This window comes from Poecilia mexicana, unplaced genomic scaffold, assembly GCF_051168715.1.
Source record: "Poecilia mexicana isolate PSO_F unplaced genomic scaffold, ASM5116871v1 scaffold_5, whole genome shotgun sequence".
Taxonomy (NCBI): domain Eukaryota; kingdom Metazoa; phylum Chordata; class Actinopteri; order Cyprinodontiformes; family Poeciliidae; genus Poecilia; species Poecilia mexicana.
Genome location: NW_028263374.1, coordinates 3,873,787 through 3,893,002, shown reverse-complemented (window position 1 = coordinate 3,893,002; position 19,216 = coordinate 3,873,787). Strand labels below are relative to the sequence as shown.

The following is a 19,216-nucleotide window of genomic DNA, read 5'->3' as shown; positions in this document are numbered from 1 at the left end:
CACGTCAAATGCGCCACTGTTCTCTGACTGGGCCGCTTATCTTTTAGTCTAAAACTGGAAGCATGGCTATCTCGCCTCAGTTTAATTTTTGTTTGCTCTGTCATTAACTCAATAGTCCATATTCAGCTTATCGTTGTGAAAATATTTGTGTCAGTGCTTCAGGATCAAAAGACAATGTCAAGTTGAATCATTAAGTCACCCTTGTTGCTTCGTCGCGTGATTGTTTTTCTTCCATCCGTCGTTGTATGCCCAGGACCTCGTTGGCTTTTACTTTACAAGTGGAAAAACGACAACATTCCCCTGACAGGGTGTTGAGTTGAGACTTTGCCAAGTATCTGGTTTGATCTTGATGTGCGTTGAGGACCTGATTGGCGTGTCTGGGGCTGAGCTGTCATTGGTTGGAGCTGACATTCTCTGAATATGTTTCACATCTTTTAATAGACTGGGTGGGCTGCAGCTTTCCAACCTGGCCACTTGGAACCAGTGGTAACATGAGCCTCTTTAACATGCCTCCCCCTACCCTCTGTGACCTGTACCTTCTTGTTATCTTGAACAAACATTGTGTTCACTAACAGAGACAAAGGAAATGTACTCTGCTCTGTATTTATTGTGGTTACATTTTGGGGCACATACAAGCCTGTACGACTGAAGTCTACTGAAGTCATCTAGCCACAACAGGAAATCTCAGAAAGCTCGTTCTCTCTGAACAAACCTGAGCCTCTCTGCCCACCGTGACCTCCATTTCAGATGCTGATTCAGTCTCTGCATTTTGTCAGCCTGTACTTTTTTTTAATCAACATATTGGACACTTCTAATCTGATCAGCAAGCTAATTTGAATGAAGCAAGGCCAAGCAGTGCCTGAGGTCTGGATTGGGGCTGATAACATGTAGGTTACATTTAGGGGTTTGTTTGGGTATTTGTAATTTGTAGAAATAATGTAATTATCCACAATAAATGGAAGTCAGAGCAGTGTCCTAATAAGGTTAGCCAAGAAACGTGTGTGTGTGTGTGTGTGTGTGTGCGCGTGTGTGTGTGTGTGTGGACCTGTGTACAGGATGTACACCCTTCTATGGGCCTCTGAAAGTTTGGAGATTGGTGGAATGTGCAAACATTCAAGGTTAGTAGGAACACTTTTCTTGCTAGGAAGGAAGTCCAGTGTGCCCAACGTGTTCGCATGAGCAAAACAACAATTTCAGCATTTTTTTGTTTTTTTATTATTATTAAGACCTGTTCATCATTTCAGCTGTGTTATGACGGCAGGAACCGTTTCCAGAAACTCTGGTCCGTTTAGTCGTGCTTCCACCTCGAAGACTGCGGGGCTGGCTCTTTGTTTTCCATGTTGTGACTGCCAGGTTGTCGATTTAGAGCTGGTTCTCTGACAGAGAGAGAGGATTGCTCCTCCTCCATAGCTACAGCTGACACAAGTGTTGCTGCTTCTGACTAAAGAAACAAAATGTGCATTAAACCCACGGACTGTGGCCTTCTACAGCCTGTAACTCAGTGAATCCCATGTTCTGCGGTGGGAGTACTGGTGTGTTGTTTGCTTTAAAACTCGGCCATTTAAGAGAGCTAGACCCCCCGGCGGCCCAGAAACCCAGGAGATTGTATGGGCAATGCACTGATCTCAGGTTCTGCACAGTCTGTCTAAATCCACCAAACTTTCTGGAAGTCTCCAACAGATTTCAGATAAATTGTGTTCATCTCAAGGTCATGTTTATGTCTGGGATTTTCAGCACAAAACTAAAAGCAGGCCAGTATTTGAAGCCATGGATTTGCTGTGTTATTCCACATGGTGGTGATGATCATATTGGTTGTGATTGACCCATATCTTCCCAGCTACTCTTGATTTTTCTGTTATGACAATGTTCCCGTCACTTTCTGTTAGCTTTAGCATCGTGGACACCATTTTCTGTGTCAGAAAAGGCTGTCTAACTGAGTGGACATTTTACTGGTCCACACATGGTGAATGGTTTGTGCTTGAAATTGAATAACTTCACAAATGTTGCTTTGCAAATGCTCATTTTGGAATGTAAATTAAAGGGACATTATTATTACTAAATTTACCTTTTGAACTTTAGATTGTTAAATTTTTATTACCTCATCAAAAACACACTTGGCGTGTTGTCTTGATTCGTTCATGCATGTTTGAGAAACACTTTTATCCCCCATGGCAACCATTAAGCTGTGCAAACCGCCTGGGTGGATGCAGCTTCTACTCTGAGCTGCAGTTTCCGAGGTGCAGTTTCCAAGCTTTGGAGCCTTGTCCTGACAGAGCAGCTCCTTAAGACTAGCCAGCAGCAATTAGCAAACATCCTCTGAACTCATTGCAGAAGCTACTGGTAAAAACTTTGATAGAACAGCGATGTTGTGATGACTTCTTGATGGAGTTTCTAAAAGAGACATAGGCCCAATTACAAGCTGCTAAATATTGAAGTCCAATTTCTTTTAAGTCTTCTAACTTAATATATATAGCATTTTCATAAGAAGTGAAGATCGTTGATTGTGAGTTATATATTTATAAATAAAGCATCGCCACATGAAGATGTGATGGACAGCACTAAGACACTCCTCCTGGCTCTGATTGGTTGTTCTAGGTAGCACTGCTTTCTCATCTGCCTCTGGGAGAAGGCAGAGGTGCTAATTTTTTCATATTATCCGTCTCATGCCATACTGACATAATGACAGTTTCAATAAATGCATTAGAAAAAAAAAAATTTTTTTTGTAAAAGTTGCATACTGCAGCTTTAAGCAGAGTTGTTATGTGGAAGAGATGAAGCCCAGGAAACCAAACGAGTAGAGACAAGAGAGAGCAGCTAAAATGATAAGATGAAAAAGAAACAACAAAGCTCCTAAATAACCGTCTTCTCCTCCCCTCACCTGTCTGTCCTCATCTTTACCAAGGTGTATAAATTCCCCCAATGTGAAGAAGCATATCGGGAGGGAAATTCCCAATTTCAGGGTGTTTGTGTTTCATGCTGGGATTTAAGCTATTTCACAACACCTGACATTTGTGGACTAGAAGGAGGAGTAATAAAATTAACTAGCAACAGGTACTTCAGTCAGTAATGTACATTTTCATGAAGCAACATTACATCCGGTGATTACTTTAAAGTATGAATGAATACTTTCTTATGAAGGCTGGGATACAAACCTGACGAACACTGCAGTGATTAGCAAATACGAGCAGTTTTGGGGGGTTTAAGCATCACTGTTCTGAATTTATTATGAGAGCAATTAATCAAAGTTCTTATTATAAAACATTTGTCACAGTTAAGTGATAAACATAAATGCCCACCCCGAGCTTCAATCTACGGTACATATTGAGATTCATGCCTCATGTCACCCATTAGCATCATACCTACATTTACAATGATTCTTGGTACAATATTCAAATTGACAACCTTTAATTAATTTGCTATCTGACAGCAAGACCACATTTTTGTTTTACAACTGGATATAAATTGAACCAGTAATGAATGAGAACTATGATCTACAATCCAACAATATCTAGAGAAATTCGTCCATGTGTTTATCTTTAGTAGCATTGATTATTGCAACGGTGTCTGCCTAAAAAATCAAGGTCAGTTCTAAATCAGTTCTAAAGTCCTTCCTCTGTCTCCCTGTAGCAGTGGAAACTACAGGAAACTAAATGTTCTTGTTCAAATTACTGAATGTCTTGGCACCAAAATAAATGAAAGACTTGTTGTATCAGCATTCCAGATCACTCAGGTCTTCTAGTCTACTCTGCATCCCCAGAACCAGAACCCAACATGGAGAAGCAGCATTCAGTTTTTACACTCCACTAATCTGGAACAAACTTTTAGCAAACTCCAAAACGGTCAAAACACTGAGTTCTTCTAAAGTGGACATATCATGCTTTTAAATCCTTCCTTTTAACATTTAAATCATTCAGTAGTGGCCTATGTAAAGTGGAACTGCAACATGTTGGTCTGAATTCCTCTTGGTTTGAGATTCACAGGCTACCTTTTTTTTTTTTTTTTTTTAAACCTCTGTTCTGATGTGCTGACCTGTCTCTTTAAATGAAACTCAGGCACTTTATGCCCCGCCCCCTCCACGTCCCGCTTCACCACTTTTTATAGTTTGATAGCAGTTTGATAACTTTTTATTTCCAAATTTACTTAAAGATGTCAAACTATGGAAAACTTGTCCAATCTGCCTCACATGCTGGAGTCATAAAACGCTACCACTGTAAGAATGAACTCTCCTTGTAAATGAGGCCTCAACATAGTTAGCGAGTTAGCTAATGCTAGCTCCAAGAACATCACTGTATGCATTTGGATCATGTTCCCCAAGACAAAACCGGCAAAAACAATGTTTATGTAATGACACTCAGTAACTAAAAGCTAGCACGCAACGCTAATATATTGCTACTACTAGCTAAACATCTCCCAGATGTCAAATCTACACGATAAATTCATGTCTAAAATAAAGTTAGTCATTGTAGCATTTTGTTTCAACTTCTGCTTTGTGTCTCTCATTTTCATAGACAGACACACCAAAGCAATGAGACAAAGGTTAAGTTTACACAAGATCCCTGAGTGGAAACTGCTGGTATTTTCAGATGTTGATTGGGGAAAAGATCCACGTTCAGATGAGACTGCCAAAGCACCTTGAATCCATTGTAATTCCAATGCCAGGCCACTGTATGGCGCTGTGATTTTTATCATATCGTTGAATGTACAATGCGCTTTTGACCCTTAGCTTCCACCTCATTTAGAACTAACCGTTCTCTGCCTGCCATGAACCAAGTGCCACATAGATAGTTCTTATCAAGAGTTGTTGAGCAGTTTAAGTAGTTCACACAGTGCATCGCTATCCGTCATTGTTTTTGTTGTTAGTTCCTGAAAGGTTTCTCTCATGATACCTGGTTTCAAAAAGTCCCGGTGTGAGAGACAGCGAGATCACAGGTGGCCGGATCACAACAAAATCATTACGGTTTTACCAAAGCACGGCGCCGTGTAAGCGGGGGAAAAATCTATCGGTAAATCCCTCTTGATCCTGGTGGAGTTTGATGATTCAGTCGTCCTTGAAGTGCTTCACACAAAAAAAGAGGATTTCCTCCACTGATGTGGGAACATTGCTTGGATAAATAAAGTTTTATAGTGTGGATTAATACACCAACCAGCTGAACATTTTCAAACAGCTTCTGCATCTTTGAACTTGGACTCCAAAATTGCTGGGAGTAATAAAAATGGCGGATTTGTGAAATTACTTAGGTGGAAGTCCATGACCTTGTGCATAAATACTGATGTTATTAAAAATGCAATAATTACTAGAGAAAATGACCCAAACTGAAAATAAAGATAATTCTGCACCGTTGGACACTAAATTCAACTTTTCTGCCTCCGAGAGACACTACACTAAATGGTATTAAATGGGTTTTGTGTGATAAGTCCCCTTCAAATCAAGATTTAAAACCCATTCGTTTAGATCTGCGTTTGATTAATAACTGGAACGCCATACACTGTGGCCTGGTTTTTACTTGTCATTTTTCCTCACTTTACCACTGCAATTTAGTTTTGTTTTTTTTTTGCCTGTTTATTGTTTTATTTTCCTTTCAATCACGTAAATCGCTTAGAATTGTTTTGTCGCTGAAAATGTGCTCAACTTATAAATTAATCTTGCCTTCAAATAACAAATTTAAACATCTCTGCTTGTGGAAACACCACAGTCTGGATGCTTCTGTTCCAGCATTACAGATAAAGTGAACAGTTTTTCCTCCTTTTAATCTGGTTGTATTTTCTTTACTTGAACCCTGAACCGTCCAGAAATCAATACCAGTGCTCTGACGGAGCCATCCTCCTCCTTGGTTGTGTGAGTAAATGGGTGTTGCACCTGTGGTGGTTGTGACTATTTGACCATCTCACTAGGAAAAGTGTAGGCGTTAAAACACTTTTGCCTTTCCTGCAGCCTGGTCCCTCTGTATTGCGCTGGTGATAATTATGCTGTTATATCTGTGCCGCTGAACGTGCAGTGAGACTGATGTAAGTAAATATATCCATGTGAACAAACTTTGTGCGTTTAAATATCACACACACCTGCTCGATAAGTGGTCTGGCTCTTGTTGGACCGCTTCTTAAAAAGCCCCAGTTTGACTCTTCAGTTTTATCTAATTCTAGATATTTCTCATTTACTTTCTCTTTCCAAAATTTGAGAAAGAGAAGGTAAACTTTATACGACTGCGATCTTAGAATCAAATGACATTTTTGAAAAATATCAATCAGGTTTCAGATTGAGACGCAGTACAGAGACCACCTTGTTAAAAATACATGACGACATTATGTTTGTTGACAGTAAACGTTCTGTGGTTCTGGTTCTTTTGGACCTTACAACTGCCTTTGACACGGTGGACCAATCTGTCCTCCTGTCTCATTTGAAGCTCTTTGTTCGTATCCGTGGCGCTGCACTGAAGTGGCTTACTTACTATCTGACAGATAAATTCTGTGTGGAGTGCCACAAGGCTCCATTCCTGGTCCCCGTCTCTTCTTTTATATGCTGCCATTAGAGGAAGTTATGTCTGCGCACAAAGTGTCCTTCCACTGTTATTCAGATGACTTACAAATGTATTTGTCTCTTAAGCCAGGTATGACTAATGTGTAATCTTTTGTAGACTAGATAATAGCTGTTAGCCAGTGGCTGAGTAAAAACTTTTTTTATATTACCAAAAGATTGAATGTATTTCATTTGGTGAGTTCCTGACACTTAAGTAAAACTGTCAGAAACCTGACCAGGAGTTCAAATTTAATAAACAAATTGACTTTGGAGTCAAATCCAGCTTCTTATCATCCGCAGACCAAAGTTAAATATTTTTTTAAATTGGATTGACTTAGAGAAGAAGACCATTCATTGTGTTTGTTTAGTTCTAGACCCGATTATTTTAATTGGATTTAAATTGGTCCCTGTTGGCCTCCACCTGTGTCTCTGGAGTTTTTGACAAAGAAAATTAGACTGAATTCTGTTTAATGCATTTGAGAAATTAAAGAACATGATCCTCACAGTGCTTCCTGCTTTGTCCAGATGTCCAGGAGTATGAAGGCATCTTCAAGTCCAACTCCTCTGAGATGAGGAGATTGCAGGACCTTTGTGATGTGTAATGTCAGGGCAACAGGTCTATAGTTGTTGATGACTGAAGGGTGAGTTTTCTTTGGTACCAGAACAAGGCAGGGTGTCTTCCACAACAACGGAACCTTCCATCGGGTTAAGATAAATTTGTGGAGATGTTTTAGAATCCCACAGGGTTGAAAGTCCTCTGATCAGGCCTTAGGACTGACACCATCTGGACCTGCACACAACTGAAACTGAAAGTTGTTGCAGTTTTGACTTTAGTTTAGCCTTGTTCCAGTTCATTTTCTCCAGATGCTTCTTCACTTCTAGAGACAGAAAGGTGGGAGCAGGAGGCACAAGGAGCAGCAGCACCTCCTGATTTGGTTGAAGACAAACTTGTGTAAGAGTTTGTCTTCAACCAAAGACAAACTCTTCCATGACTGAGGTAGACGATAAAACATCTGAGGTTTGACAAATTCAAAACGTTCTCCATAGCAAAGTATGAAAAATCAGTCCAATTACACAGCATCCAAAACGGGAAGGAACAGTTGTCCAAAAAAAAAAAGAAGTAATTTTCCCCCAGAAAGGCAAGAATGAAAGTTTTAAAAAGATCTAAATGAAAGCACAGAGCTACTCCAGTTCAAGTCAATGTTGTCATTATGTTCAAGCTGGCATGTTTAATGTGATACCTATTTAAAATTTGGGTGTACCTAACTTTAGTGCTGCTGCACCAGAGCTTAGAGTCAGTCTGGAGGGGTCATGAAGGAACATTTGACCTTTCAGCGATTCAAAATGGCTGCCAGGCTTCCGTGTTATTTAAGCCTCAATGAGTAACACCTTTCAGTATTGCACCGGCTTATGCAACATGTGTTTTAATACGTCTCCTGTTGAAATGTGGCTGTTGCCAATGTGTTGAGACCGTCAGGGGAGGAACACTAGTCCTTCAAGCCTCAATTAGAACCTAAAAGACATGAAATACCTGCCGTTATATTGACATCGGTTCTCTCTGCCTCACAAAAAACTAAGATATTGCTTTAATAATATCGTCTTAAGCATTGCTGGCAATATGGACGCATCCTTAATGTCGATGAATGTGTTGGTTGGCAAGGTTTTTGCTGACTGTATAAAGACAGGCATGTGTTTAGACCTCGCAGCCATTCTCTAACTACTTCCAGAAATCAGAATATCCTTCCAGACAGGAGCTACAGTGAGGCATGCTGCAGACATGGGTGCTTGAAAAGAGGACAAAGCTGGTTAGCAGCTAGCTGGACTGCTGCTGGTTGAGTTGGGCTCAGGATAGAAAGTGAAAGTTGTGGCAGTTTTGACTTTAGTCTTTGGGCACCAACGTGTTCTGGCCGTAAGATGAATATTTAATCATCCCCAGAGAATAATTCATCATTTCCTCCTTCTTCCATATTCATAGTTGCGATATTCTTTGGTTGCCTGGTAACTTCATTATTACCTGAACGTGTCTAATCAGTTGGTAAATTACTTACTACTTCAACATATGCCATTAATAAAATAAATTATATATTTACTGGGTGAGTCTCAAAGTGTTAAATGAAATGTGTCAAATGCCTGAATGCTTTTGTTAAGTCCTTCATATTTAAAATGAGAAATGCACCGATCAAATGCCAGTTTGAGCCCTTTAAAGGGCTCTGGTATGCAAAAGGGACTTTTCTGAGCTTTAACATTATGTTACGATGTTATTCCCTCACCAGAACACACCTGGGGTGTTGCTCGGATTCCTTCATGCGTGTTTGACAAATCCTTGAATCTCCCGTGGCAACCATTCGGGGACGTCTACTCACTTTCTCTCACAGCAGACCCCAGCTGAGCTTACGCCTCCTCCGTTTACAAAAATAATCTTAAATTTTTTTTGTAAAGATGTACAAAGGGGCCGAAGATTTAAGCCATATATATAAAATCAGATACTGGGAGCTGGTTGATTAGTCAGGCTGTTTGGTTTCTCTGGTTCTAAGCTGGTTAATAGTAACACAGTTTACCGAAACTGCAAATTCCACAGCAAATTCTGGACAATGCCTCAGAGGAGAACAGAGCAGCTTTCCAAACATAAAATAACCCTGAACGCATCATTTACTTGGACAAAAGCTTCAGTGGCGTTATTGGCCTGGTTAGTTCCTTTGCATTCTGTGCAGCGGGACTTAAGTTCAAATCAGAAACCTCGACTGATCGGTGTGTCATCAAGCAGGAAGGGAGCCAGCCTGATCTCTGCATCACTGTCAGAAATTATCAGCGTTAAATAAAAGTATAAAGATGAGCAGAACTCCATTTTTTTTCCTCAGATGCATCACTGTTTCTACTTTCTAACCACATTTCCTTTGTTGTTTACCTCTAACATTGTCTTGGACGGTTATTGGTCAGAAGAGACGGTCGATTCTAAAAACGTTCTGTTGCTACGAAACAGGAATGAGAGAAGCTGCTGTACAACAGGAGCGTCTTAGTAAACACATTTAGTCAGTGGTTAGGTTAGTATGAAGGACAGAGGCTGATTTCCAGTGGCTTGGTGAATGTACTTGAACACTTCAGCTAGCAATTTGATTTAAATATCTCCTAAATCTGATGAATTAGACCTGATTGCTTTAGTTTTTTGCTAGTTATTGGCATATGTACATGATGCCACTCTGTGAAACAATCAAAAATCTTCCTATACCAAAACTTCAAACTATTGATCATACTGTTATGTCATTTTATTTTTTTCTGGGATTCACATATTACTTCTAGCTCACACTCTAAGGTCACCAGAGGCGATCAGTGAGCCAACTCTAAAACTGCCCCTAATGCGACCTTGATCAAGTGATTCAAATAAAGAACAATAGTCAACAACAGCTGCCACGACTGGCAAAGAATGGTGACGGGAGAATGACAGAAGAAAAAAAAAAAATGCAGTCCTTACAAAGGAATGTTTGAACAATGGAAATGTCTTCTGGAAAAGTTCCTGGACATGAAGGAGACATTAATAATATAAATCTAATTAACAGTCCTGCAGTAAATATCAACTTTGTGAAGGTTATGCTGTTAAATTCATTTTGTTCAAATGTCTTGATTCAGCTCTTATTTTGTAGGACAGAAAATGAGATCTTGTTACCTTTGTAATACTTTGTATGCAACATGCATAAGCAGTTCACTGAAATCATTTTCCTTACCTGGAAATTATGCTTTAAAAATTACTCATCCTCACAATCATGTCTTTCTTTAATAATAATGTCTTCATCTATGTGGCTCTCTCCTATGACGGATATATAACTTGAATTTCATCTAAATTACTATGTAATTTAGTTGAAAAATTACGTGAAACTAAAAAAACCAAAGACTGAGCTAGAAAATTACTAAACAGAACTAAAATTACCACGAGAAAGGCTAAACGTTTTATAGTTGACCAATTTTCAAAATTTAAGCTGCAATGGATATTGTAAAACGCTGAATTAGACAGACTGAAATAAAACCGTTTAAACCTGTCAGCTAGCTGCAGTTAAAATAAAACTTAAGTGAGCAGTTTTTGCTGAATTAGCAAAAACTGCTCACTTAAAATATCACTGTTGGTAAATTGCGGTAAAGAGCAGTCAGCAAGAAAATATTTTCATCAACTTACCGGAGAAACTGTTAAACACAGAGAATGAACTACATTCAGTCCTGGAACTGCTGCTGTTTGGAACTGTTTGGATCTTCATGACCCAGATTGACGTCTGCAGTCCATTCTTTCTAGGGACGTCATTGGGAGTGTCCGAACTCCACTGATGCCTCCCACCTTGATTAACTGGGCTTGAGAAGTTTCCTCTGCTTGCATCCCGCAGAATGCTGTACGGTTCTAGATCGGAGTTTGGTGAATTTATCAGCATTCTACCGGACATATTGTTGATCATGTGTCTATCGTGATAGATAAGGTTATTGTTTCATCGCCCAGGTCTATTTTCTATAATGTTTTTAGCAGCAGTTATGTCCTGTGAAGAGAATCAGACACCAGTCCACGACTGCATTAGTCGACTATTCAGTGTGCTCAGCTGTGACCATCACCTTCTGGCTAATGCTGCATGCCATAATGATATGTCCCTAGTCGTTCTATGATTTGTATTGACCTTCTGTAATCATGCACAGTGTCTCAATTAGTCTGATCTCCAATCTTCATGCAACCTTAGCTGCAGGGTTGCAACTACATACTATTCAGGTGGATGCGAAAACATAAATCAGCCCCCTCCTCCCCCCCACAAAGGAAGGTACGTAAGGGTGAAGGAGCGTAGAAAACATACAGTCGCTCTACCCCCATCCCCCCGAGACGAAGACACGTGAAAGGTAAAACTCGCTACACTTACATTTACATGTGTGCGAGGTGAAGGAGCATAAGGGTGCGTTGCAGTGTATGTGAAGGCATCATCAGCGCGCTGCGCCCTCCAGACGGGGTTTTGACGCCCCCTCTGGTGCAGCGCCCCTATGCGTTGCATGCGCTGCATATCCACTTTTTGTGCCACAGCTTAGCTGCTTCTTAGACTCACGTCAGGGTTGTTTGAGAATGGAGCAGTCGATCTGGCTCCCCCTCCGTCCTCCAGAGGCCCAGGGTTCAGCTCAACCAGCGTACTGTCATTATGGGATAGAGATGGCCGTGGTCTATTCATGCTCCCTTTCAGAGCAGGCGTTGGGGCTCTGCTGTCGTCTCTGATGCCTTTGGAACCCCAACTTAAGTCTTGCGGTGCGTTCGACTTTCTAGCTGTAGATGTTAGTGAGAAAGAATCATGTTGTACATTGCAGCATGTATTTATTTATTTTTTTTACCACCACAGCTTCCTCAGCCTAAAGATGATTACAACATGTTGCACAATTCTTTTAAGAAGGAGTTCCAATGATGATTATTGCTATAGATGTGGATTATGTTAAGTTACACCAGCACAAAATGTGCTAGTGATGCATTTCTTTCTGAGCGGTTTTCCCTCTGCATGTCTCTTCCCTGGCTTTGTCTCTAAAATGGCCACTTGTCTTGGTGTCAGGCTGCTGGTAATCTGAGCCTGGTTGCCATGGCCACTCAGGTAAATAAGGAAGTAAAGGAGTTGGAAGGTTTGTTGGAGGGAGGGAAGATAAAGAGAGGGGCGCTCTGCTTTGTGTGGAATTTACCTCCTAACCCCCCGCTGTCTATATTTGGAGTAGGAACTTCCTTTCCTGGCTAATGACCTCGTCTTCACAAATACCCAGCATGCAGCGGGTTACTACAGGGCTGAGTCAGCAGTAACTCACAGACACCCAGCGGCTGAATGCATGGCACCTGAATAACTAGCCAACATTTATTGCAATCCAAGATGTTCTTCATGTTGTGTTTTGCAAACAATGAAAAATTGTTGCATATTGTGCAGCCATACATGCGGTACTGATAATGTGTGAATGTTAAATTTGGCCAAGTTGCTCTTATAATAAGAAGATGTTACAAAATGTCTGCTGAGACCTTGTTAGTGTGAGCAAATACATCATCGGGATTTATATATGCATCTCTTGTCATCACAAAAAAAATAATCTAGTAAACAGTTGTTGGTTGCTGCTTTTCGTACTTCCACGCTTCGATGTGCAAAGATTTCTGCTGCCGAATCTTGTTACGGTTGCCATGGTGATGGAACATGAGTTCAATCATGTTTGTGTCTCTGGGAGCATGCATCCTTGCGCTTGCCTCCCAGGTGGCAATGCTCCGTCTGTCTGTCTGCTGGGGAACCTTGTTCTCTTGTCAAAACTTGGCCTTGCACTTAGAGGGATGTGGTCAGACTTTTTTGATGAGCGAACATTTCCAGGGGAGAATGGAGCAGGTGGAGATTAGAGCAGGGGACCGTCCCCAATAAATAAAGGGGACGATGAAGCGACCATCCCTTGCTTTACGGTGAAGCAAGGGACAGTGCAGCGATGGAGCAGGGGACAATTGAGACGATGGCGCAGTGGAGCAGGTGTCGGTCCATGGTGGAAGGCTCTGCGACCTAAAGTTCAGTGTTGGTGTGTGAACGCTGCAGCAGAGGCAGCTTGTAGACAGAGTTTGGGTCAGTGTTTCAGCAGCACCCAGTCACATGAGCCAGGAGCCAAGTGATTACTCATCCCTCCAGCTGTCTGGGAACACGGTGCCCCCTGCTGGTTCTCTTCCTTAACGCAGCCCATATCTGGAGCTCTAGAAGATCAAGTATGTTTTCTGTACATCCTGTCTCTCCTCTTTTCTGTTGGATGCATTAAAAATGGGCCTTCCCCGCCACAGGCATGTCAGCGTGTCATTTTAAACACAGAGAGTTGCTATTTTTTGATCATAAAACTTAATTGTCAGCATGACTCAGCGCGTGCTAAACAGCTGGTGAGGAGGTTGACGGAGCTGTGTGAATTTTCTTGATGGGGGACGAGGTGCTTGTATTTGTGAAACGGTAAAGGACGAATCGTCTTTACTGGATCATCTGTCTCTATAGTCTGTCCTCTGGAAGTTTTATTTGCAACTTTCAATCAACAATTAGACAAGGCATTGCAACTTGGTGCAGTTTATAATAACAGTATCCTGTGACTGATTTTCTATTACTGAGATTGTCTCCTTCCAACTCGTTGGTGTTTGATCATTTTTAAAAGTTTCATGTAGGTAGGAGGATTGGATTCAATTCTCCCTGAAATTCCTTATAAAATTCTGCGGTGTAAACCGTCTGACCCTGGAGATTTACATGGTGTTGATATACTCGTTGTGTTTTCATTTCTTTTTCTGTGATGTCTAATGTCATTTTTCTGAAGATAATTCTGTGGAGTTCAGAATATATTCATTAATGTGGTCAGTAGTTCCTCCAGAGGTTTAGAAATTAAGGTTTTGTGGAATATCTCAAATTAGGGCTGAAACGATTCCTCGAATGATTCGAGTACCTCGATTACTAAAATTCCTCGAGGAAAATTTACCTGCCTCGAAGCTTCGTTAATTTATGTTTTATTAGTTAGCGCACCGTGTTCCGGCCGGGACTTCATTTGCGTTGCGCGGAGCTCTCACTTCCGCCTCTGAGTTGTTGACAAAAGCTAAGTCTCAGCGGCATAAAGTCCAATCTTCAAGATTGGCCCGTGGGGATTTTATTGATTGATGATAATGCCCGACTTTTTATCGTTTTTGGGGAACCAATAAGCATCCTTAAAATGACTGGGGGGATGCCTGGAGTACGGCAGCATTTCTCCTCCGGGGCTGCTGGTTGAAAGCGAACGGCGGGAAGAGCGCTGAGGTGAGCGGATAGCCTGAACAGGGCGGGCGGCTGAGTAGCTGATGCTTACCGTGTAAATGTAGCTTTACCGACGAACCGCACAATAAATTTCATATCCCGGTCTGAAGAAACGGGTGGCGGAGCGCATCGTACATGGCTGGTAGATGAGTTTCTGAGTGTGACCAGTGAAGGTGTCGTAAATATCCCGTATTGCTTCCCCCCGTGTTCGTCCCCCGGTCTAACGGTTCGTCAGTCCGCTGGTCTATTTCCTCCCCTCCACCCCATCTTACGTTCGTTCATTCGCCCTCTCCTCCCACTCCAGGCGGCATTTCCCGTATTTTCAAACCCAAAGCGTGACAGGTTAGGTGGCAAGGTGAGTTTAATTAATCTATTAAACTCACTGAAGATGAATACATAAACTAAAAGCTGGATTGTAGACATTTTTTATAAGCATATTTCTGAGCCTGCCTCTTTGTTATTAAATTCAATAGAATTTCAGATTTTTCTATAACTTTTCTTCTGGTTAACTTAGAAAGTGAGCTATTATTGTTACAGGTTAGTTTTCTAAACTACAAAAAAGCAACTGTTAGGGATGCTCAAATATGAAAAATTGGACTGATTGATATCTGATAGTAACACCTGTATTATGCCAGATTTACCAATATTTCATTTTATTTTTTTTTTATCCGATTACTCGATTAATCGTAAGAATAATCGATAGATTACTCGATTACTAAAATATTCGTTTACAACAGCCCTATCTCAAATGCTTCTTGGATTTCATTCAGTTTCTTTTAAAGCTTTTGCTTTTGGGTCTCAGATTTTATGGATTCTATTTTCTGCTGTTTTCTTTTTTTAGTTTCCATGCCAACACCCTCATGGATTTTAATCTGCCTATGAATTGCAAACTTATTATACTTAAAAGTACATATTTTCGCATATGCTAGCATGCCACCGTTAGCATAGTTAGAAGTAAATAGCACTGTGTGCTACGTAAACAGTAGTTGGCCTATTTGTTACTAGTAGCTTAAGATATTTCTTTTAAACTTTGCTTGTTGTCCAATAATAGCATTTTAACTTTTGTCAACCTGTTTACTATGGTAAAATAATTTTTATAATTTAACATGCTGACATCTGCTAAGACGCTGTTTGTCAATGCTTAACATGCTGATGTTAGTTTACATGCTGATGCTAGCATTTTGGCTAACAGCAACAGGTTAATAAATAAATACTGTGTAGGCCTTATTTTTAACATATTGAAATATATCCAGTTTTTTAGATCTGGTTTAGTTTCTTTGGTAACAAGGACTCTACTTTTTCGATATTGAGGTTTTGATAGTCATAATGTCTGGAAGTCTGAATTGCTGTAGACTCCTTAGAAATTTTAAACCTCATCTGTTCATAGTCAGTTCTATATCCAACCACGTCTCCTATTTTGAAGAATATCTAATACATTCACATGCCTTTTAGTGTCGTAACCGTGGCTGGGATGACAGTTTTAATCGATATAAAGAACGGGTAGCCACAGCAGCACACTGAATGTCTTTGTGAAAGGTAAAACAAAAGATTTAATAAAAAAATCAAGATTTGGTCAGCACCACACCCGACATGAACTATAGAGGCATTTAATTCACAGGAAAAGAGACTATGAAATGCATAGGTGGCTGTGCTAACCACAGCTGGTTGTTGACATAATCACAGACATACAGCAGGAACCAGAAGCCATTTTGAGTTTGCTAATCTTTAACAAACGTTTGTGCCCTCCATCCTCAGGTCCCCCATGACCGTGAGCCGTGGGCTGCGGCTCGACGGCGCCCCCCTACTGGAGTGGTCCGTTGCTATAAGTTGGACCTTGTGAATCCTCTTCTCATCCTCCTTTCCCCCCATCCCATCCTGTCTCCCCACTTCCCCCTCTCGCCCCCTCCTTCCCCCTCGTCCCCCCACTTCCACGCGTCGTCGTGCTGGACGTCATGAGCATAGTAATCACTCTGGGAGTCACCACACCTGAAACGTCTTACTCGGATATGGCTGCTGGATCAGAGTAAGTCAATGCCAGCTGACTGGAACTGGCTGATGTCTGTTACTCTTTAAATTTTTTTTCACTGGTAAATGGACAACATTTATATAATAACTCCTTTCCAGTCAAAGCGCTTTCATTATCTCTCATATGTGTTTTGTGCTGACTGTGGAAGCTGGACCTTTGTTATTTTGTGTTGCTAATGGAACAAGAAATGTTCCATAAACATGCCTAGCCTTCCTGGCGATAATGTCATTAATTAATTCCAATTGGAGTACAGTGTGCTTGAAGAAAAGCCTTTCACTACTAATTTAAAAACAAGTAAAAAATGACAACGTTCGACATTTTACGGTTCATTCCCTGTTCAGTCCACTGTAATCAAACACTATAGTTTATTTGTCTGGAAGGTCCGGTTCATTTGGGGAAGTGTAAATGTGGAATCGGACTCTAATAAAACCAAAAACGTGAACTGTAATCTGCCTAAAGACCTCGGTCTCGGCTCAGTTGAAGTGAACTCTGGTGCGGTTCGATTGCATATCTGGATGCAAGCCGATCAGAGAAGCTAGAATCAAATAAATGCACAAATCCAGCGCCACAGGGAGAAACGGCTGGTTGTCTTTTACAAAGACAAAAAAGAACTACAGACATTTCTCAACATGTCAGAAAAGATTGTCCTCCTAAAATTAGGCCTACGCCTGTGTTCTTAGTCTGACCTCATCTTTAAACACCTCACTGATGTTTGTTGAGGCTCCTTTACTCAGTGCTGGCGTTCACACTGAAGAGGGTGGAAGCTAGCAGAGTCGAGTAGGGCGTGTGTTCGGTGCCGTCAGGTTTGATGGCCAAATCCAAACCTTTTGTCTCTAGAATAACCGGGACGGCGATCACTTCCTCACACAGGGCCTAGGTAGGTATGGATTATTTATCTCCCTTAATAACAAACATCTTCATTTAAAAACTGCATTTTTCTTTGTTTACTTGTGTTATTTTTGATAAATACTTAAATTGACTTTCTGAAACACTGAAGTGTGATAAACCAACATCATAGATTAGAATAGAAGCCTCATTTGAAATATTTTATTCCAACGTTTTGCGGTACTATTGTGGTAATGGTAAAAATCATGATGAAACCTGTTTATTAACTACTTCTCTGGATAAATTTATGATTATGAATGCATGGCACAGCATTCACATCACCACTCTTCTCTTGAAAAACCTTCCTGATTGAAGCAAGCTTCTTCAGGAACCGCATACTGAAAACATTTCTTTGACTAAGCCGCACACCGTAACTGGATTTAATTAGAATCTGACTGACATTTATTGATGCAAATAACACACAAAATAAGAAAAATAACTTTTTGTTTTGTTTTTTTATTTATTTAACACCATTAAAACATAGATACGGTCACCGATTGAGAAACCAGTAGCATCATAAAGACCGTCGATACAAATCAAATATGATGGTCAGTGTTCCATTTATTATGGTTCAAAAGCAACTCTAAACAAATTTTGGCCTTAATTTAAAGGAACTCAGTGTTTCAGCTGCTTTGCAGTTTTCTGGAAGTTTGTTCCAGATTTGTGGTGCCTAGAAGCTGAAAGCTGCGTCTCCATGTTTGGTTCTGGAATAAATCAAAATCCCAATAAGAAAACGTTCACTTATTTTTGCCAATTCTTAATGGACAGTGAATAGAGTGAGTTCTATTAACAGACTGGTGCCAGGCTGGTTTTAGCCTGGTTCCTGACCCGGTTCTGACCAGTTCTTGACCCAGTTCCAGGCTGGTTCCGGCCTGGGCTCAGCCCCCTCCTTATCTCTGGTTACCATGGCGACTTATCTCCCCTCTGCTGGGATTTGATGCAACACTCTTTCATCTGGTTTCCTTCAACATGTAGACTTGCTGCAGAGTCGGAGTGAAGAGGAGCTCTGGTGCCATCTAGTGGCGACGGCCCACCACTAATCAGCTGTGGGAAAGCCAGCCATGAAATTCCATGTTAGACTGTGTGTGTGTGCGCGTGCGTGTGTGTGTGCGTGTGTGTGTGTGTGTGTGTGTGTGTGTGTGTGTGTGTGTGCGCGCGCGTTGACTTGTTTTACCTGATGAAGTTTGTTTGTGTTTTCAGCCCTGAGTCAGTTGAAGCAAGCCCTGCAGTGAATGAGAAGAACTACAACAACCACAGCTGTGGTAGTGCACAGAATCATGGGTATCGGGGACTCCCATATGCTGTGAGTTCAGACAGCTTCTTCCTCATCTGCAGCTCTGATTGTAGCACGTCTTGTAGTTTATTGTATTTCTCTTTCTTAATGAGAAGGCTGCGATTGTGATGTTTTCAGATTGTAAATAAGAACTAATGGATTCTGTCTCAGCCTTTCTATTTTTTCCTAATCTTTTTTTTCCCGTTTACTTGGTCTGTTAAGATGCTGTTGTCAGAGTGAAACTGTAGGCCGCTAATGCATCCACTCGAAGTGAAATAGTCCTTCCTGCTGTTAGCCTGCCGAACCCGCAGACGCTTCTGTTATTAACAGCTGTTACTGTTTCACATACCTGGTATTTTGCCCTCATTTTCATTTGTCTCCATTTTCCGTTTCCCTTTTTTTTTTGTTGCCTGAACACCCCGTTGTTTGAAGATGCAACAGTCTTCCGTTGTATGTTGTCAGGATCACAACTATGGCGCGCCCCCTCCCCCTACCCCACCCGCCTCTCCGCTTTCCCAAACCATCATTCCCCGCATGGACCTCAACGGCATGGTCCGCAGCTCCCATTACCACGAACCCCAGGCCGAGCACTCCGCCGACAGCGACAGCTCCTCTGAGGAGGACGCGGCCGTGAGCAGCTGGTGCCGCTGCAGCCCCACGCCAGACGGCGTGCACCTCAAATGCACCTGCAGGTTAGCGCCCAGTCTGGCTGCCGGAACCAGCCAGCTCAGGCCCAAACACAACCGCACGTT

At 41.4% G+C, this 19,216-nt stretch overlaps 1 protein-coding gene across 3 annotated transcripts in view; it reads left to right on the top strand.

The window, feature by feature from the left end:
• The window catches only part of setd5 (SET domain containing 5), a 34,838-nt gene that overhangs the window by 2,586 nt on the left and 13,036 nt on the right, over positions 1 to 19,216 (top strand). The window contains exons 2-4 of one of the 3 annotated variants that reach the window (XM_088005356.1): positions 16,036 to 16,303; positions 18,392 to 18,494; positions 18,927 to 19,156. In XM_088005356.1, the coding sequence (XP_087861482.1) occupies positions 16,233 to 16,303; positions 18,392 to 18,494; positions 18,927 to 19,156 (404 nt within the window). In that variant the 5' untranslated portion in view covers positions 16,036 to 16,232. Of the gene's footprint in view, positions 1 to 16,035; positions 16,304 to 18,391; positions 18,495 to 18,686; positions 18,817 to 18,896; positions 19,157 to 19,216 lie in introns of those variants that run through there. The other 2 variants (XM_015006158.2, XM_088005357.1) reach the window with 2 other exon arrangements.